This window comes from Numenius arquata, chromosome 3 (assembly GCF_964106895.1).
Source record: "Numenius arquata chromosome 3, bNumArq3.hap1.1, whole genome shotgun sequence".
Classification (NCBI taxonomy): Eukaryota; Metazoa; Chordata; class Aves; order Charadriiformes; family Scolopacidae; genus Numenius; species Numenius arquata.
Window position 1 is genome coordinate 28,940,764 of NC_133578.1, and position 21,841 is coordinate 28,962,604.

A 21,841-nucleotide genomic window follows, 5' to 3' on the forward strand; every position below is an offset into this window, starting at 1 on the left:
AAACTGGTTTATCTTTTGTTTTGATAGCTGATTGCTGTTTATGATGAGCAAGAAAATCACCATAAGACTGATGGCACCAATGGCAATGTGACAGACAGAAATAGCCCAGACTCTTTTGAGACGGAGGTAGCAGCTCAGCTGGCTGCCTTTCAGCCAATTGGTGGTGAGATTGAAGTGACTCCTTCTGCCCTAAAACTGGGTATGTATATCTTGCATGGTTATTTTTTTTAATTTTTTGACCAATAAATAGTACTTTTGTATTTCTTTTTTTCTCTGAGCGTGTCTGTAGTCCGATTTTACGTATTTAGTTTTTTAGCACATCATTGTTTGCCTTGGGCTTCAGTAAAGGCAATTGTAATGACAAAAGTTGGTCTTTTCATGCTGAAGGCTGCAACTGAGCATGGCAAATTTGCACCTGAGCTTTGTATCCTGGTATATGCTATGCCCATCCGTACAGCTGGGTCTCTTTTTTTCTCCTTTCCTTGACTGGGTAGGTTGCTGACAGTCCTTCATTGTAATCTTCTGAGAGTGGAAGAGAAAAAACTTATTTTCAAATAACAAAGTCATTGAAAAAAACCTCATCGTTTTTGTTGAGGAACACGGATTGAATGAGTGTTAAACTGCTGTGTGCAAATACTTCTGATTATCTGAGGTAGTGCCCTGTTTTGGGATTGGCAGGCAGAAAGGAGACACTGGTTGCAAACAGTTCAGCTCTTTGCCTTTGAAGAAGTTGCACAGCAGAGTCTATTTGCCTATCTGAGTTTAAGGTGAGCAAACTCCAATTAGGAGAGGCTTCTGCTTAAGTCCCTCTTAAATCAGAGGGTACTACGTGAAGTGCTTCAACTCTGGTTGCCTGTGTTGTTTCAGTGTGCCTGGCAGGCCAAGAGTTCAGACACTGGTTTCCAATTATAAAAATCTGGAGTCTTGTACGTTAAACACAAAGCAGTTTGAAATACTTTCTTGGACTGAGAGCAGGTTAAGCTGTCACCTAGATACTAGGCATAGAAGCTTTCAAAAACAGATTGAAGGTGAATCCTCTTACTGTCTGCCTGTATAGCAGTAGTACACTGACAGCATTTAACAAATGAATGACACTCAGGAGAGACTTCTCTGCATTCCACCAGAGCTCATCATCCAATTCACCCTGTATTCTTGGGTACGGTTAGCAGTCTCCGAATGGTGTGTAATAAAATTTCTGAGTGTAAGCGGGTGGGGTAAGGATAGGAATACTACCTCTAGATGTTAGTCTGATTACGACTTCAGAAATTGAATATTCACTTGTCTGTTTATTTTAATGGCATTTTTAAAGGAAAAGGCTGATTAACAAAAACAAGGTAAAATAAAACTTCTAATAAAGCTTGCTGGATGAGGGTGTGTAACTTAACTTCTAATGGAAGCCTGTGCTCATTTTTGTGCCTCATGTAGAAAATATTGAAATTCAAGCTGCATGCAATTTTTTAGATTCAAATTTCTGTATTAATGAATCACATCTGTTTTTTCTATATTCTAGAATATAGAAAAAATTATTCTAAATTTAATGACACACAGGAGTTTCTTATACCTAAAAATCTTGGGAAAAGACTTATTCTTGCCATAACATGCATGTATTTGTGCTGTGGTTTTGGTAAATGTGAGGTATGGAAAAGTTTGTGGCCAAATGTCCAATGGTCGAATGGTTTGTCACTTCATTTATCGTGTATTTTTCAATAACACTGTGTAAACTAGTTTTAGCATGTTTCAGAAAGTAGAGATCATTCTCTGTATACTTCTGAGCCATATTTAAAAAAAAAAAAAAAAAGTAAAAATCAATGAAAGTGGTTTGTATGTAAGTTGAGGGTTGGAGAGAGGAGTATTTCAACCTCACAGAGTTATATGTAAAACACTTAAATGCTGGAGCACTTGAGCTCACCAGTAACCTACCAGGTAGTTCAGTTTTCATAGCATTTATAGAATCCTTCTGCTATAGAATGTAGAGGAGCTGAAACATAACATGAGAAGAGCAGCCAATTAGGGTTCTATTTTGTTTTCAGTGCAATACAAATATATACTTGAAGTTTAAATGGGTGCTTACTTCTTAAAGTAGAGAACATAAATATAATGTGTTTGTCTCCATAGTTATCTTTCAGATTGTTTTAATTTTACGAGGTAAATGAAAGATTTTCTACCAGTCAGTCCTATAAACTCAGACTGCACTCTGAAATTTAATTGTTTCTCTCTGGATTTTACATCACAGATTACAGTTCTTTAGACTAAATTTTTGCCTTTATGTTAGCTGTACACGTCCCCGGACCTTAAATTATGTCCCTATTTCCACTAGAGGGAAATTGAAAAGTAAATTAAGAAATAGAGGGACAATTTGGTTGCATCGATATCCTTGATGCATGAATCACAGTAGTCTGACTCCCTGTCTAATTATTGAATTGACTCCCACTTGCTAGCAAAAATAAATAATAATTTTTAAAAGCTAGTCTTATTTTGGCAGCAAGGATGCGATTAAATACGTAGCAAGCGTTTGCTTTCCATGGTAGAACTGTGTTTCAAACACTGTCACGTGCTTACCTTTTAGAGTATTTTTGCAGAGTGCCTTTAGGGGTGAAATCAGGAAATCCATTGTTATATAAACTGTCAGACTGTGGAAAAAATTTTGCTGTTAATTTCTGTTGGATGTTTTGTATTCTATGAAACCAGATCCAAGTTTTTATGTAGTAACAATGTCCACTAAGTGATCTGCTCAGAGAATACTTAAGAGCTTGATGCTTAATAAGTATGTGAAACTAAACACTGTTGTTCTCAAGCATGAGAGAATCGGCACTAATTTTAGAAAAGGCATTTGAGATACTGCCTTCAAGCTTTTTTCTTTTTCATAAATTGTTTATTAATTGTATTAATGTTAAGTTAATCATATATTATATCTGGTCTTAAAGCTTTTACTGGCTAGATAGAAATGGCAATGGTGGAGGATTTTTTTTTTATTGGTTGGTATGGTTACTTCTTTCAGGTATTTTTGTGGTTGATACTCATTACAATATTGATCACCTTGACTCTGTCTGAAATCATAGTTCCTCCATTATGTGGTTAGTAACCCTTCTTTTGCCCTTTGTCACCTGTAACTTTGAGAGTGAAGCACAATAAAAGCAATCTTATATTTGGCTTGAAAGCTAGAAGTACCTTCTCTCTTACATTGCTTCCACACACTGGAAAAATTTTAGGGCAAAAAAGTAAGTTTGTTATTTTACTTGTTATCAAATTACTTTCTTAATACTTGGCACATATCTCCTTAAAACAGCTCGAGAAATTATTTAGCTATTTGTTTTCTTTTCCCTGAAATCAATACATCTCTACTTTTAAAGCTAACTTAGTGTTCTCAAACAGGTGATATTGTGGGTTGTTATGTTTAGTGTTAAGAAAAATGCAGTAAGACTTTAAGTGTTTATGAACACAGTATCTGCTGTGCCCATAACATAAGGTGAGATGCAGGCAGACTGGACACCCCCCCTTCTCCCCTCAGAGCTGGATTATCGGGTGGTGTTGCTGACAGCATCTGAATTCAGACTGCAAAGTAAGCAATACCTGATAGTTTCTTATAGCTGAAAAGAAGTTTCTGATACTCAGGGCTTAAATTACTGAGGGAAACGTAGTCATTGACTTGTGTTAGGTACATAGGTCTCAATTTGGTAGTGGGTTTTGCATCCTGGTGTTTTCCTATTAAGCACGATTAGTAAAACAGTGACATGATGAAGTACATATTTCTCCACAGTTTACTTTTTCTCTGTTCAGGAGATGTAATACTTTCTATTGAAACCTGCCATCATGCATTCGGATGTAGATGAAAACCTAATGCTGATGTCACGTGTACTTTTGTACACCCAATGACTGTAGTTTTTTTCAGAAGCACCAGTGCTGTCTTCATTCTCGTTCAGGTGGGTTGGGCAAGTCATGCTGCATCTCTATAGAAGCCTGAAAAGGGGGAAGGGGCATTGCTTATTTTGTTTCCATTTAGTGTAGATTTTCCAAGTATCTTCCCTTTTTTGGTTTAGTGAGCAGAAGAGTACTGGAAGTAGATTCTGCAGAGAGGCCTTGGGTTCAGTTACACCTCCAGTTCCCTTTCTGTTTTTCCCTCAAAATTCAAGTACAGTACACAAGAATATCAAGGCGGGCAGGGATTTGTTAATTGTGCTTAATTTTTCCTATCAATCAAAATAAAAAAGAATTTTTTTTAATACTGAACATTTTGGTGTATGTGTTTCAGTTGACAATTAAATATAGATCTGTTGTAAAAAAAAAAAATAAAATCCCTATTTGACTGAAAATGTGATTGGATAAAGAATATATTTCATGCTACAATACAAATGGTAATAAAGCAGCTGTTAATATATATATTTATTACAAAATTTAGAAAAGCACGCTACTGTTTAATGCACACTACCATTAAACAGTGAAGAAATGATCTACTGATTCTTGGTATTTCGGTGGGTAAGTAGAGAACATTGAGACACTGTTGCTGAACTGGCAGCAGAGAGAGCTTTTCTTGTGGGACTGTTTCTTGTGAGCAGAACTTTCCAGAGTACACTAGTGATGTGGACAGTACAACAGTTTGCAAAGAATGATACAGGCAATGAAATGCCTAAATAGCTGACTAACATTTGAAAAATTGCATGGAGGTAAACTGCAATGTCTCTGACCCCAAAGACTGTCGTAAATTCTTCATTGCCATTTTTTTACCTTGTTTCTTAGGTATAGAACTGTGGATAGACAAAACCTTACCATGAACAGTGAAATCACAGTATGCTGAATACTCTTTAGCTGCATGAGTTTAGCCCATGGTAAATGTAAGGTAACCTGCACCCCAGTGAGAGTTTATTTTAAAATTCTGTGTTAGAGATGGTCTTCTGGCTGTTCAGCTCCTCAGTCCTTCTGCCTGGCATAAAGGCTCTTGTATGTTAAGCATCACTTTTGAACTTGTGTACTCATAGAAGACTAACTCACTTGACTGCCTTTGTTCCCTGTTCCAAACTGCTGTTTCGTTGCTGATGTCTGATTAAACAGTCATTCTCTCATCTTCAAGATAGCTTTGCTGCGATATTGGATGACATTCTTCTGTAGCGCGCTATGATCTTTAGAGAGCCCATGATGGATGGGGTTATGTATATTAGGGATACTAACAGTCCTGTCTGGGGTTCTCTAGCTAATAATTTGAGGTTTTAGAATACATGTTAAAAGTGAACTAGCGATGTAGAGTGGTAAAACACAACTTTATGGTAGCAACTAATGGGCTATGTGTAAATTGATGTCATCTTCCTAAAATATTTTCAAAGTCATTCGTTTTAGATGTTTACCAACTTCAGACTAGAGGTTTTTAATAAGTCTTTTTGAAATAGATGGTTACCCAGCAGTAATCATCTGCTCACGAACCTGGTGCATCCATGATATTTTAGGCAGTGCCCTTCAGGCTATTGCTAAGCTAATGTCTAGTGAAAGTGTGCTGCTTCATAGACCATTAGTTTATAAGGAATACTTTGTGTGATCATTAGCTTCAACTGCAAGCTAGCTGTTCCTGCAGAGCATGAGGCGGAGTCACTTCAGAAATGTTCCTTTTTTTCTTTTTAAAAAAAAAAAAAAGAGCACTAGTGCGTCATTATAATGTTTCAAGTATATAACATGCCAGTACAGGTGCTTTGTGAGTTTTCAATTTCTTATAAGGCTTTTCAATTAAACTAGCTGAACTGTCTGAGTTTTTGATGTCTGTAGTTCTTTTGGCCCTCATAAGCCATCTTGTAACTTTCTGTGCACCCATAAGAGTGCTACTGGCCCTTCTGGTTTCCTTTTGCATCTAATAGTTTAGTGTTCTTTTCTAGTGGTTTTCCCTGCATGGTAGGTAGTGGAGCAGGAAAGGGGGAATAAGAGGTTTAGCCTTTTGTGTTTTTTCATGATGTCAGTTTGCTTGTTCCTTTTCAGTTGATACGGGGAGGAAGGAGAGCACTACTTTATTTATGGAGGATCCATTTTATGGACATGGCAGTTTGAGCTGGAAATGCCTTCGTAACTGACTCAGTGTTTCGTTTGCTTCATTTGATAGATGATGGTCGAGTGCACGCAAACTTAGTTGTTGCTCTTCTCTTGCTTCTCTCCTTGGTGTTAAGTAGTCATGATTTTGCCTGGAGGAAGACAGACAGTATTTGGTGATATTTGTCACTTCTGAATACTAAGGTAAGGAAAAAAGTGAGGTATGTGTAGGTATCTCCACGATGATTGGTTTTGGGTTTTTTTTTTTGTTTGTTTGTTTGTTTTGTTTTAATTATTCTTTCTTCTTTAACCGTTTCTTTGGGAATCGGGTTGAAAATTCCTGAAGCTGTTTTCTGAATACAAGCATTATGGGAAGCAGATACAATTAGGTTACTTTGATTTTTGGCTACTATGATAAATTCATTAAGAAGCTAAATTTTATACCTTTATTAGTGTTTAGTTAAAATTGAGGTTAGATAAGGAAATAATTGCTTGTATCAGTTATTGTTAGCAGGTTATAAAATTCTCTTGTAAACTATAGGTGTTTAATGCCTCCCTTCGGAATTTTTCGCTGGTAAGTAGGGCAAGTGTCTTGCTTTTCACTCTGAAAGGTCTTACTTTGGTATTTCAAAATTTGCTTGCCTTTGCTTTATAGCAAATCTCTGAGAAGATTTTCTTCTTTTATGTATAAATATATATACACAGAAGGTTGAAGACTTGGGGGCAAATGATGGTTGAAGTGGCTGATTACAGTCTCTTTCCTAAAATTAGCTTATGAATGGCAATCTTAGCTGAAGCTCAAGCTATCTTGAGGCACTTGTGCTTTTGAACAGTCAATTCTTTCAGTTCTGGACATTTTATGTAGTGTCTTTGCAGCAGGCATTTGTTTCCTAAAACCAGAGATTGCTACCTGGGTGTGCTCCAACCCTCAGTAGGTCTAGCACAGGATAATAACAGTACCAGCCTAAAAGTTTTGATTTTACATTTTGATGCAGTCGGTGTTGTGGCCATGTCTTTTTAACGTGTTACTTGCACTCTTATGGAATTGCCTTGAAGGTGTTCCCTTGAAGGTGTTTCAGGGGCTTCGTGTAGGAATATATTAAGCTGATTAAGTACATTCTCTGTGTTTTGGGGCTTGCTGTAACTTAAATCGTGCTTCATGGGGTTGTTAAAAACACTGATTTAGTTTGAATTCCCCTATGTGTTTGGGTTGCTAAGTCAGTCGACAGAGATGCTTCCATTGGCAGTGTCTTAGTTTGAAGTTCAAGGAAATTGAAGGCAAGGTATCTTCCAGGAGTCTTTGGAAGTTTCTCCCTTGGTAGGCCTGATAGGGCTTAAATTGTTACCTCCAGGGTATGATGTCATCTGCTTCTGTGCTCAGACTTCAGAGCTCGGACTGAATTCCTTCTCTTTCTCATTTGCTTCGAAGTAGAAGTATTGTATGTAGGCTTGGGGGCATTTTAAACAGCATATATTTGGTTCGTCCTCTTTCAAGCTGGTGTTGAGATACATGGATATACAGTGTATTTTTAAACACAAAGGAAACCACGTGATTATGGTGGTTTTTTAAAGTTATGAGAACAGGTATGAGCTGCAAATTTCATTTAAAAACAAAATGTTGCTAACGCTTGTATACAGCATACATGCTGTGTCAGAGTAAGTAGGAAAGACACCTTTTTTTGCATAAAAGCTATCCTGTTCATCTTAACTTTGCAATGTCAATTTATTGGCTGAGTGTTCCAATGTTTGTCAGTACATTGAGTGTACTACATGCATATACTAATTCTCTCCTTTATGACTCAGGGAAAATTAACATTTTGAAATTGGTAGGTTTCAAAAGAAATGCATTATAGAAACACATGCTGCCTTCTGTGGTTTGAGGCAATACTGCTTATTTCCTTAAGCAAATATATCTTTATTCTCTTTCTCTGCACTGGAAGGCTGTTCTCATAGTAATGATATCAAATGTTCTGAGCTGTTTGTCATAGGTGTTGTGAGGATGACACTGTACTTGATAGATTTTTCTCCTCTGCAGCATTCAGTTTAATCTGGTTTTAAAGAATTGTGATGATCAATTAAAGTCTATTTGTGTTCCTAAAACAAATGGTTTCTGTTCTCAGGCAAGCTAAAGGTTTGAAGATAAGTTTTCATTTCAGTCAGAGTGCAGGCTTGGTATATTTTGACCTCATGACTTAAGTTTGGTATTGCTTACTTGTCCTTGATTCATGGAAATCAGCTTTGCACCAGCATAGCTAAAGTTTATCTTTGTATTGCAGGAAAAGAGTACAGTAATGCTTTCTGTAAAGATATATATAAAAAAATTTCCATGTGTTTCTCTGTCTTTGGGTTGCCCATTTAGAAAATGAGCCAGTCTTTCCTTTCCCCATATCCAAGAATTTAGTAGTAGTGTAGGTAATAAATTTATGTGCATAGTTGGTTACCGAAGAACGCCTTTTCTTATTAATAGCCCCTCTGCCTTTGATTTCCCCTAAGATTGTTTCTCATCAGTTATTCTCCTTGCCTGTATTCCCTTTGCACTTGGTTTACTATGCCTTACTTTGGGGCATGGGGGTATCCCCATGAAAATAGGTTAAGTAGGGAGAAAAATATTTTTTCATCAGAAGTTACGCATTTTCCTGCAATAGCTCTCTAGCTGAGATGCTCATTTCCAGCCTTTTATTGCCTCAGGGAAGGTTTGGGGGGATGGTGATGAATGGGGCTTAGAATGATAGAATAAATTCTATTACAGAAGTCTGTGCTGCTTTTTGACACACTTTATTTGATGGCAGTGTTTCTCCTAAAATTTTTGTCTATTCTATTAATTTTGTGATGTTGCTGGTTTTGTGAGTATTTGTATATTGTTACGATGCATAGCTAGTTTCAAAGGTAGTATCTCTTAAAAAGAAACAGACCAACCCACTTCATAAGCTAAATATTTGTAGCTGAACGTTTTAAAAGGCTATGGTATAGTATCATACTGGAAGGCTATAGTGCAATCTCTGTCTGTACACTATAGTGCTAGGTAAGACAAAGGAGTGTGTTTGTGCGTTTATAAATCCCTGCAGTTCTATGTGCTGTATTAGCTCTGAGGCAATATGGCAGAATAGTGTATTTCATGTTGAAAATGAGCCCGCTAAGCTTGGCTGATTGATAGTTTGAAATTGTCCAAGTGTTAAAAAAAAAAAATTACTTCCAACAAAAGATCTTGAGGTAGTAGATCACACTTTTTTTCTTAAGAAACCAAACTGATATAGTTTTACACATTTTTTTGAAATGTTTGTCTGCTAATGATTGTTTACTGTTTGCTTCCGTATGAACATGTTCCAGTGTACAGACGAACCCGTCTTTATGAAAGTCATCGTTAGAGAAGATGCAAATAACAGTTAAATGATTCAGTTTGCCCGTTGCCATGTAGTTTTTTTTTCATTGCTTTCTATCTAATTTACCCTTTCAAGAGCCTTCGTTGATAGTTTTTTGTCTCTTTACTTTGAAGTGCCACTTTAGATTTTGATTGTTTCTCACAACAGATACCTAGAATCTCAGCCAAGTGAAATGGAGAGTTGTGTATTTACTACTCCTGAACATAGTTGGCAAAAGATGCACCTCCCTCCCAATATGTTGCACAATTTTCCCATAGACACACTGGCTGTTGATTTATGTTTTGCTTTCTTGGTACCTCATTGCTTCATTACATGGAAGTCTGTTTACTGTAGACATTTAGTAAAAGAAAGATGTAGTATGTTCACTGGAAAGATTAATCCTGCGGAGTATTTTGGTCATCTCTTCTTAACCATCCTGCTAAAAGGGACAAATGACCCTCTGTGATTGAGTCCTTTTTTTAATTTTCCTACAGAAATAGTCATCTTACCATATTAATTAAGACAGAATTATAGGTAATGATTATTCGCTTTCCTCACCATGTAAAAACTAGGAGTATCAAACAAAACTATCATTCAAGAGATTACAAAGCAAAACAACCCTAAACTAACTTTTTCATGAAGGATTCAACTAAATTGTGTAATTTGGTGTTGCAGGCCAAAAATCAATGAGTTATAATAGAAATAGACAAATTCACAGAAGGTGGCTCACCAGTGACTGTTAAAATATGGTCTAGATGCCACTCTGATTTGAGAAGTTTTCAAACCTCAGTTTTTTGCAAGCTGGTAGGATACAACACTTTGTTATGCCCTCTCCCTGAGTATTTGCTACTACTGGTAGGTACGAGATAATGGGTGAGTTGGACCCGATATAGCTGCTTTTATAGTCTTATAGTTCCTTGAAACCTCCCAGAAAGTTTTAAGTTCAGGAGATTTCATTATTTTGTCTTAATGTATTTTATATTTGTAGGAAGAAGCTTGAAATTTCAGGCTAAAACTAGTTTACCATGACCAGAATAGAAAATAATCATAATAGAACTTCATTTTTAAGGAAAGGTCAAACCAGAAAAAGATCTTAATTTAGATCAGGTATATAAAACACAGGTCATATTTGAATATTACAAAAGCCCATACTAATGCCATAATTTGTGATATTCTTTTAAAATACCATTAAAGTATTCAAAAAACATATTTTACTATTCTACTGCTAGCAATAAAATGCTACCAAAGTGATATTCAAGCTGTACAGTTTAGCTGCCAAAGTTTTAAAGAAAATTAAACCGTTGAACTGTGGAAAAGTGACTGCATAAGCACCTGTAACTGATGTTAGCTGAAGTGCTAAACCAGCTTTTGGCAGTGTGGCCTCTTCTGCAGGTGCACAGAATATTTTCTTTGTGACAGTTTATTCAACTAGTGCAGTTCATTAAGTATTTAATTTGAAGTTGAGAAATGGGCTGGGAATTGAAATAGAAGAAATGCTTATTTTCACCTTTCAATCTCTGAATAAAAATGAGGTGCGAGAGTCTGAGATCTATTAGTTTTAAAATCTTATAGGATATATTAGCCTAAAATGATTGATTTAAATTCAGTAACTACAGATAATATGCTGCTTAAAAAACATTCTGTTTAATAAGATGAATGCTTTTTGCCGTGTTCAGCAAGTTGGATGACTATGGTGACTGGTGTTTTTAAGTATATCTAAAGTTCAGTTTCCACTGATGTCTGAATGCCATTTAAAAGAGATTACATTTAAAAAAACAAAACAAAAACCCCAATCCCCTGACCAAAAAACTTTGTGTGTGTGTGTAAATTCTAATATAACACAAATTATTTTTGTTTTCCAAATGATACTTAGAAAATGCATGAAGCTGTTCTAATTTTTAATCCTGTGTCTGAAGCTGGAATTTGGAGGCTGAGGATCAGTCAGTGGGGGCACAATGATGGTGTGATTCACAAGGATGTTTCACCTGGACAAGAATAAAAGAAAGCTTGACCTGTAGTGAAAAGTGCTGATTCTTGTTGGTAATAGCCAGTGTGTTCTCACAAAGCTCCTAATTAGTCTGCCCAGCAAGGATAAGAGTTGCACATTTTCCTAGAGCTTGGGTTGGGAAAAAAAATCACAACTCCCTGTTGTGAGTGAGGTGATTAATCCTTGCACCAGGGGGATTCTGCTACAGCTCCTTCCCTTCTGCCTGGGCTCTTCTACGTGGTATTTGCAGCCAACATCCATGAGAGTGGAGTCATGGTGCTCCCAGCACTCTAGTAACTCTGCACATTCCCTGTCTGTCTCATGAGGAGCTGAAAATAGGAGCACTGCATTGACAGACGTGAGAAGATCCTGAAATTAGTCTAGATCTGATGTGTGTTGTGACCTTAAGTGTAAGAAAAGAATACCTAGTTAAGATCCAAACTGATCACGTCCTTCAGCTGGAAACTTTCTTGAGAGAAATTCTGAAAGAGGGAGAAAGTAGCAGTGTTACTTGCACATCTTCTGTACCTACATACTTATCCTAGTGCCTTAAGGTGGGAAGTGGTTAACTTTTCATGTGGATGTGGATTTTGACCCTGAAAATGGGATCTAGATTAACTTTATTACTGAAATAATGTACAAAGGTGATTATTAAGTGTCCATCTTTGAAAATCCAAAAGGTGTAAATGTAAATATTCCATAGTGGTTTCATTAGGTGGTTGTCATTTCTTGACAATGACAGCACCAAAGAAACTTCATTTTGGTCATAAAAGCTGTAAGAACAGTTCTTGTGCTTCGTAACTAAAGTCTGACTTAGTATGTTACGGCATGTGCAACCAGAGAAAATTATTCTTTTTGAAGAATGGGTTTTACTTAGAATCATAGAATCATCCAGGTTGGAAGAGACCCTTGGGATCATCGAGTCCAACCATCTACCCTACACTACAAAGTTCTTCCCTATATCATATCCCCCAACACCACATCTAAACGTCTCTTAAACACATCCAGGGATGGTGACTCAACCACCTCCCTGGGCAGCCTATTCCAATGCCCGACCACTCTTTCTGTGAAAAATTCTTTTCTAATGTTCAGTCTAAACCTACCCTGCTGGAGCTTGAAGCCATTCCCTCTTGTTCTGTCATTAATTACCTGTGCAAAGAGACCAGCACCAACCTCTCTACAGTGTCCTTTCAAGTAGTTGTAGAGAGTGATGAGGTCTCCCCTCAGCCTCCTCTTCCTCATACCAAACAGTCCCAGCTCCTTCAACCGCTCTTCATATGATTTGTCTTCCAGGCCCTTCACCAGCTTTGTTGCCCTCCTCTGCACTCGCTCCAGCACCTCGATATCTCTCTTGTATTGAGGTGCCCAAAACTGGACACAATACTCGAGGTGTGGCCTCACCAGTGCTGAGTACAGGGGCACAATCACCTCCCTACTTCTGCTGGTCACGCTATTTCTAATACAAGCCAGGATGCCATTGGCTTTCTTGGCCACCTGGGCACACTGCCGGCTCATATTCAGCCGCTTGTCAATTAGAACCCCCAGGTCTCTTTCTTCCAGGCAGCTTTCCAGCCACACTTCCCCAAGCCTGTAGCGCTGCTTGGGGTTGTTGTGGCCCAAGTGCAGAACCTGGCACTTGCCCTTGTTCAAACTCATGCCATTGATTTTGGCCCAATGATCCAATCTATCTAGGTCTCTCTGTAGAGCTTCCCTATCCTCCTGGGAATCAATACTCCTGCTTAGCTTGGTGTCATCTGCGAACTTGCTGATGATACACCCTATGTCCTTGTCAAGATCATCAATAAAGACATTAAACAGAAATGGTCCTAACACTGAGCCCTGAGGCACACCACTTGTGACCGGCCGCCAGCTGGATTTAAATCCATTGAGCACCACTCTTTGGGACCTTCCAGTCAGCCATTGCTTGACCCAGCGGATTGTATGCTCATCCAGGCCATGTGAAGCCAGTTTTTCCACTTTTTGTTTTTCCACTTTTTTTTTTTTCCACTTTTTTTTTTTTCCACTTTTTTTTTTTTCCACTTTTTTTTTCCACTTTTTTTTTCCACTTTTTTTTTCCACTTTTTTTTTCCACTTTTTTTTTCCACTTTTTTTTTCCACTTTTTTTCCACTTTTTTTTTCCACTTTTTTTTTCCACTTTTTTTTTCCACTTTTTTTTTCCACTTTTTTTTTTCCACTTTTTTTTTTCCACTTTTTTTTTTTCACTTTTTTTTTTCCACTTTTTTTTTTTCCACTTTTTTTTTTTCCACTTTTTTTTTTTCCACTTTTTTTTTTTTCACTTGTAGATGATTGCTTTTATTTTTCTTTGTAGGAAAAAGTACACTGCATTTAGAGTGGTAGGGAAATACTTTGTTCTGCACTGGGTTAATATGTAAAAGAGAGAGCTTGCTGGAAATAGATTTTCATCTGTTTATAGATTTAAGTCAGTTGTCTTAACTGTTACATCATCCTAGTTCATTAATCTAATCTTGTATCCGTGGGAATTTAAAAAGTGCAGTATGCACTTTGGAAAGAACAGATAGCTGTAGATCTGAAATTGTATTGATAGGTGCTATTATGAGCAATTTGAGTTAGCTTTAAACATAAAAGTCACATCGTCAGAGCATTACATATTTAAAAAAATAAAAAAGAATTGGTACAGTCGTATCACAAGGTAGAATGTACAAGCCAATGTCAGCTACATTTTAAGTACATGGCAGAACCATTATATGATGCCTCAGGTGGTGGTAAGCAATAAATCTGAGGGTGACCAAATTTACCCACACTGATTGCTTAGTGCTCTGAAAAACTGCTGACTGGCAGAACTCTCTGTATGCCTGTTAATGTGAAAATTCTCTGATACAAAGAAGCAAAATAGACATATATTAATGACATTTCCTATATTTAAACAAATTAATATCCTGCTTGTAATATTTTGTTTCCACTGTCTGAATTGTATCATGAAAGGACCAGTTTAAAAGTCATTCTGACCTTCTACTTTAAGTGGTGTTTGGTTTTGTTGTGTCTCTTCAGAGATCTTCCAGCCAAGAACTGTCTATGCCTAAATGCAATTTCACATTTGTGTGTGCATGCATATAGTATTTAGGGTGTTTTGTTTCAGCTCTGACTTGAAATTTTGTTGTGATTTCCTCAGAAGGAGCTCTAAAAAAATATTTTGAAGCACATGCAGGTGAGAAAATAATTGGTCTGTCTGTCCGTGCAAGTGTAATTTGGAAGCAGGCAGCAGAGTAATTGTCATTGATATGGCCTTTAACAGTTGACAGTTTGATACGGACTTGATGGACAGCTTTTTTCCCATCATAGTCAGCATTTTTATATGCAGGAGCAGAAATTAAAATTATGACTTTAACTGTGTAGGTGACTTACTGTAAATCTCTTTCTACCCACTTATGGTATTCTGTTCAAGTGTATCTTTTGTTCTCTTCTAAAATAGTTCTTCCTTCTTCCCTGGAAAAACAAACAAACCAACCTCGTATGTTGGCTGCCACTGATGCAGTGCCAATGCATGTGCTTGCGTTTCCGATGTTGCTTGATTTGTCAGTTTACACAGGTCATCTGAGAGTGTTTACACCCTAAGCAATGCTAAAATCAATTTTTAGTACATAATTTGACTGCATTATAGATAGCACAGCCTACCAAATATGCTTGTGGGTGATAAGCTCTGGTTGTCTTCAGCAGTTTTCTGAATTTGGTCCTGTAACAGCAACCTGCAACCTAAATCCCAAAGAATAAAAGGATTTCAGCTTGGAGGTGAATTGTGCTTTCCTGAGCAAGTAGACTTAAGAGCAAAAGAGCGAATCTAAGGAAGGGTTGGAATAAGCTTTATTTGTCATAGTGGTCGCTCTGAGTAATACTTAGCTGTCTAAATTTAGGCATCAATTTTGATTCCAGAACTCAGAGCCTAGAGACCTGGAAGAGTTTAGGGGGATCCCAGGAGGGACAGATGTAGCTCCACTGTTCACCTGACCATGCTTGGATCCTGAACTCCAGACCTTACAGTACTTATCTGAGGTTGCACAGTGTTCTTAAACCCATCATATCTGGTTCGTTAGCCCCCTCTTAACGTCAAATGCTGATTTTTGGTCTGCCACAAGGCTTAAATGAAGTGAGGCAAAATGCATTCCTATCCAGGGTATGTTTTAATGTTTGTGTATGGCTTTTTGGTGAAATTAAAAAAAAAACAAAACACAAAACAGCAAAACCCCCAACAAATGCAAAATAAGAAAATAGGATCACATCTGGCATGGAGATGTTTCTTATGCCGTTGTGTTGATGCAAGGTTTCAGCTTTTAATTGTGCACAAATGGCAGAACTTCTCTCTTCTGTTTTTTTTTTTTTTTCTTCTGATGTAACCAATTTAAATCTAAGTGTAGTTTCTACCATATGCTTGTTTCAACCATATTTGCAGTTAAAAAAAATGTTTCCAAAACATAAGAGTTCAGAGAAAATACACTGTTAACCATGAATCTGTATAGTTACTAATTTTTGAGGGTAATGCTAGCAAAAGGGAAAGATTGATCTGTATGGCTTGAAATTAAATGATACAGAGTTTCCTTTAAGGAAGAAAAACCACAGGGCTTCTAATCAGCTTTGTCAAAGACTATGTATTGTGAATAAGGCTGAGACATCCACATGTGCTTAGAAGGTGCTATGGTACCATAATAGAAGGTCTTCTGTGCAAATTTTGAAAGAAGAGGAAATACACCCTAAAGTGACTGAGGTTAAAAGCTGTCATAATGAGAAAAATTTTAGTCTTGGGCATGTGTTTGAATTTTCCTTGTCTATAAATTACTGATGCAATGCAGCAAGACGAGGAGAACTAGTTTTTTTCAAACTGAGTTCCTCTGGCACAAAACAGTGATGCTTGCAAATAACATGGTTGCATGATCAACTTGGTATGCAGAAAGAAGTTTTCCTGTGTCTCATCATTCAGGGAAAAAATGAATTTTCTGCTTGAGCTTACACTGGTTGTTCTAAATGTTCAGCACAAATGCAATAGCATGAGTAGAATAACATGGAAAACACAGCATGACAAAAGGAAAGCAGTAAGGAAGAAGGCAACGTTTTGTTTCCTGACAGAAGAAAATGGATGATGGAATCTCGTTAAGTAAATATGTATAGTTGTCTATAGTATGTCTATAATAAATGATATCAGCAATGGGTTTTCATTACATTTCATCCATGTCTAAGGAAGATGGTGATGATCAAATTCAAGGTATGTATGTGTAATGGATGTGGTCTGACTCCTGAGTCAGGTTGAGTCCTGGGCAGTGGGATTTGGGGAGGTTTCTCTCTTGCAGAGTGCTTGGCTTTCAAGAGCCCTGTGTGTGCAGTACCGAAGAGGCAGGGAGAGGCTGGAAAAAGAAAGGAGTCTGCGGGAGATGCACAGGCTGGGAGGCACTGAGTGGCAGGGAAGGTGTTCTTATGGCAGAGAGCAGCCTGAGCCACAGAGAAGACAAGGGGAGATGGAGGAGAATTGGTTACCTCAGGGAGCCGCTGAGAATGGCTGTGTACGGAAAGAGAAAAAGGGATTCTCCCCGCAAAGAGGGAGAGTACCTCTTCTTCTCAAGTCTTACATCTAATCTTCCTGCTTACTATTTGTTTTCCCCTATTAGAGGGTCCATTTCATACTCCAGTGTCTTTGTGGTGTATGCATGTGAAACAGTGAGGGCCAGGAGGACTGTTTGGGTAATTTTAGCTAAAGGCTGCAGCTGACTTGGTTCATAGATATGTTACGATTTGTGATATCTCTGTGCAAGAAATGATGTTACATGTCAGTAAATGTATTTCAAAAAAATAAGACAATAGACTCTGGTTTTCTCTTCAACAAGAAAATGATCTACAGGACCCTAAAATTTACAACAAATAGAGAGAAAAGAAAAAGCATTGTAAGCAATGGTCAGAAAGTTCAGTTGTTGTTGTGCAAGAAGGGAAACATTCCAGATGAGCACCATAAATTTCATAACCTCATGGCAGTAAGCAAAAACTTGCAGGAATTAAAAGAAATAAAATAGCTGCAAGGCCATCTTCCCAAGTTGGAAAGCAGTATTTATAATCCCATTGCTCCTGCAAACTTTGGTTTCAAACCTCAGACAGCTGGAAACTGAGAATTGGATAACGTCATTTTGCTTCAGTTTCTCTGCAAAACAGTGGCGGAAAGCAAGTGAAAGGAGGCCTCCAAAATTGAGGACAGGGGAGAATGTGGTGAAACCAGCACCTTGCAGCAGTCAATACAGGGAGCAGACAGAAATGCTGAAGTATGGTCCTGTCTTCTTAGACAAGCATTACGCGAATGGTGCAATACAGAAGACATCTTTCAACTGCTGCGGAAGCTGGGAGGCCCTGGAACAAATGAAGGTCCTGTCTCCCAGCAGTCACAGTGATGGGAAACTTCATCTTTCTCTCAGCCAGAGGAAGGGGAGAGAAATGAGGAGTTGGTTGTAGAAGACAGCTCTGGAAAAGGAGAGATCTAATTTCAGAGTGTTTGCTTTGAGAGAAGGAGTGAGCTTGATATAGCGATTTTTTGGGTTGGGTCGTGTTTCCCCCCTGATCTTTGGCCTCTTTAGTTGACTGTGGGGAATTTTTTTAATCCCCTTTGAGTTACTGTTGATTTCTCACTGTGGAGAAAAGAGAGCAGAAGTGAGAAAAGGGGCTAGGACGATGGCCTTGAAGAGTATAAGTAACAGTATGTTGTAATTTGAATTTGAAATATGGCTCATTGAGTTGTGAAAGTTTTACAAATAAAAGTACCAATGCAACGGGCTTTCTGATGGTTTAGCAAGAGCGTTTCTTTGTACTGTTCATGTTTATGTTAAAAGGAGTTGGAGACTAAATTGTGCTGAATCATGGAAAAGTGTCTCAGCATCTGTTTTCAAACCGTTGTATTGAAGAGAGACTGAAAATTGGATACGGGTTACCAGAAACACTTTGATCATACTTGGAAAACAATTATTTTAAGGAATAAGTATTTATCTTAAAGGTGGGAGTAACTTAAAAATCCAACACTTTTTGGCTTTAGCTTTTGTACACCTTTTTATCAAATGTGCTTAGAGGGGAAAAAAAACCTTCAGCACCATGTGAAGAACAGGAGGATTTGGGTGGAGAGATTTGGTCCCTTTTGACCTACTGACACCTTTGGAAAAATCACACAAAATGCATAAATGTGGTGATCAATCCCTTTCTTCAGAATCTCCTTATAAAAACATGCGTAGCTCTTGATAACAAGTTGATAATCACTTGGAACAAAAACCAATATTCACCTTTTGATTTTTGAGTATTTCCTCAATACCAGGACACAAATATAAGTCTTACTTTTGCTTTTCTTATTGATTTCCTGCATAAGTGGAGATAGAAGGCATTACTTGTGTATAAAAACTGTTGCTATGAGAAAGGGTAGGAGCATGAGATTCTCTGGTTGTTCCTCAGCATCAGGTGCTGATATTTATTCCAGCTATAATTACAAAGTTGTGCTGTGAGTGAATGTGGTACAGTCACTCTGGCTTTGTTAGCGTCTCTCTAATGAGGAAACTGTTGAACGTTCAAACTTCTATTATAGATCTAGTAATTATTGCTGCCATCAGTTCCAGCCACTATAATTAATATTATAACTGACAATTATAATCTTATTTTCAGTCACTTGCAACACTTGAAAAATTGTCATAGGCCAATGTTCTCCCCAATTTTTTTATTTGCCTATGGATAAATTATTTTGGAAATACTTACGGGGAGAAGTAATTTTTATTTAATTTCATTTTGGATAATGTGAGAAATTCCTTTCTCATATTACTAAAGTTTTCCCTCTCACCCCACCTGGAAATTTTGCAGGGACTAATTTATAGTGTGTTCTGCTAACTGGATGGCTGTGTCACTAGAAGCTGCTGACTGGTCTTTGAGGTTATTCCCAGAGAGCATGAGAATAGACATGAATAGTTGGTGAGTCTAATTGGAGATGCCTGCAAGAGGAAGCTGTTTAGTCTACAGCTTCTCTGAAACAACTGCAACTGCCTTTGTCTGTCCCCTGGGAATCCTGGCAGTTGGTAGTGGGAGGCAGATCTGCTGTGAATAAAATCTCTTCCCCCTCTCCTCTTTATATCCTTATTTAGGCTGTCTCTGCAAAGCCAGCCCAAGGCATGTTAGATACTAAATGAAGTTAATGTAGGGAGTTATCCATTTATCCTTCAGCTGCCTCCATACCCAAAAACCTTTGCCTGATCTGTCATTTACATGCTTCAGGTTGGGATGGCTCGGGAGTAGTGATGATGGACGATTGCATCTTGTGAGCTTATGGAAATAAAATTTATGACCGCATATATATATGGTCATGACATCGTATTCAAAGTGATCTTCCATGCAGGTTAAATGTGGGTTTGTATAACTGGTATGGGAGAGGCAGTTGCTCAGTGCGGCTTTTGGACATACACCAGGAGAAAGTAAAGAACATTTGAAAATGAGATTATGAGATCCCAGTTTGGTGGGTTAAGGTGGACCAGCACAATGACAGCTATCCTTAGTATTAAGTGAAAGGCTTTAGACCATGTGTGCTGGTTTAGTTAAGTAATGACTACCAGTTGCAGAAACTAACAGTAGCAGTCCAGTTCTTCTTTTGTTTGCAGTTATTCCTTAGATCAAGCATATGATTTCCCTGTCAGAACTTGATGGTACATGTAGTCACAGATACATGCAACTACTCATTTGTTTTTCTGGGAAGTTACCTTTTTCTCCTGTTTGTCAGAAGTTTTCACCTAATTTAACAGCTCGTGAACAAAAGTCTGTAGAACAGAGCTTAAATCTTTCTCTCTTCTTAGCTTAGTAAATTCTAAATGGCACAATGCCATCAAATCTAGTTTTTTTTTCCAGGTGGATATGTCACAGGAAAGCTTATATTTCAGCGCTGTACACCTCTCTTAATTAAATCACATGAAGCTTTACCTTGTGTTCCTCTAGCACCCTTGAACCATTGCTCTTTATTTTGTCTCTTAGGCACACCGCTTCTAGTACGCAGGAGCAGTGATCCAGCTTTGGGCCCACCTGCTGACTTCCATCCAAGTGCTTCTCATCCCAGTGACCATAGTCTCAAGCATGTTGTGGCGGTAGGTGTCATGTAATTCACGTTTTTCTTAAAGGCAAAAACTGTTCTTACCTGTTGGTATATAGGAGATTTATAAGTTATATATGAATTTGAATCTAAACCAAAGTACACTGTATTCATTTTCTGTAAAGGGGAAAATTTCCTCTGGACAAAATGGTTATTTTAGATGATACAGTCAATTAACAGTAGTTTTCTTTTTTTAAAATAAGAGATTTACATAAAACTCAATGGTGACATAAGGCACTGGAATATGAACTGAACTTTTAGCAATTGGTTATTTGTTCAGTGTCATATTGTCCAGTTGCTTAGTGGAAAAAAAGTACTTCATTGGTTTGGCACCCTTTTTCAATTCCCTTATTTTCTCATGGCATTTTCATCTTCCTTTGGCACCCTGCTACTACCCTGCATGGTCTCTTCTTTCTCTCACTTTTCTGTTTTACAACCTGACTCTTCTCTTTTGCAGGCAATTTTTTTTTTCAGCATTGTTATTGCTAAATATTAGTGCAAAGACACAATTGGTGAGGAGGCACTAACTCTTAATCAGATGTTATTGCAGGCTGTCTTCAGTCTTCCAAAAGTGATACTGTCTTGGTCACACTTGGGCCACATTTTTTACTTTGCAATTTTAAGGCCTGAAACTTTGTGTTTGTGTGTGTGGAAGGTGTTCCTATATTACTTATAAAAAGATGAAATTCTGTAGAATCTCTGAATGTCAGCTGGGATACATAAGTGTATCAAGCAGAATAGAGCTTTTTCATAGACAATGCTTGCCTAGAAAGCTCTGGTGGGTCTGCTTCTGCACTACTTATGCCAAATGAATGCTGGCTTAAATGATGGCACAGTTGCACCTGCTTTTCATTTGCTTGTGAAATTTATGCCTTTTCCGCTTTAGCTTCCCTGTACAGTGTTGCAGTTCGCTCCCTGTTGTGTAAACCAAACTATCCCTGGTTTGTTTCAAAGCAAAAAAAACCAAATAGTCAGAAAGCCCCAGCCTCTTCATTTGGTGTGTTTCAGCCTAGATCACAACTAGTTTATAGCAGGATTCCACAAATGACCATATTGGTACATTAGGGAACAGGAGGAAAGAACTGGCTTTCAGCAACACATGCTGGAGGGGGGAACCTCTTCAGCCGAAGATGCTGTATTTAAGACTATACTTCCAGTTAAGTTCACGTGAATGAGGTAAGTAAACAGGAAGTCAGATGTCTTGCACGTAAATGATGTTTTATGGGTCTTAATGTTAACCCTGTAATTCTGAAGACAGGATTTTAGGTGGCTGTTCATTTTTTCTCTTTGCGTGGCCAAATGCGTGTGCATCTGAATATTTAGTGTGCATCTTATTTTGCAACGGTTGTGGTACTTGCTAAATGATGCAATTTTAAAAGT

General features: G+C 37.8%; 1 protein-coding gene across 4 annotated transcripts in view; it reads left to right on the forward strand.

The window, feature by feature from the left end:
- The window catches only part of PARD3B (par-3 family cell polarity regulator beta), a 423,552-nt gene that overhangs the window by 133,659 nt on the left and 268,052 nt on the right, over window positions 1–21,841 (forward strand). For all 4 annotated transcript variants that reach the window (XM_074145663.1, XM_074145666.1, XM_074145665.1 and 1 more), the window contains exons 3-4: window positions 28–199; window positions 20,347–20,467. In XM_074145663.1, coding sequence (XP_074001764.1) covers window positions 28–199; window positions 20,347–20,467 — 293 coding nt within the window. The remainder of the gene's footprint in view (window positions 1–27; window positions 200–20,346; window positions 20,468–21,841) is intronic.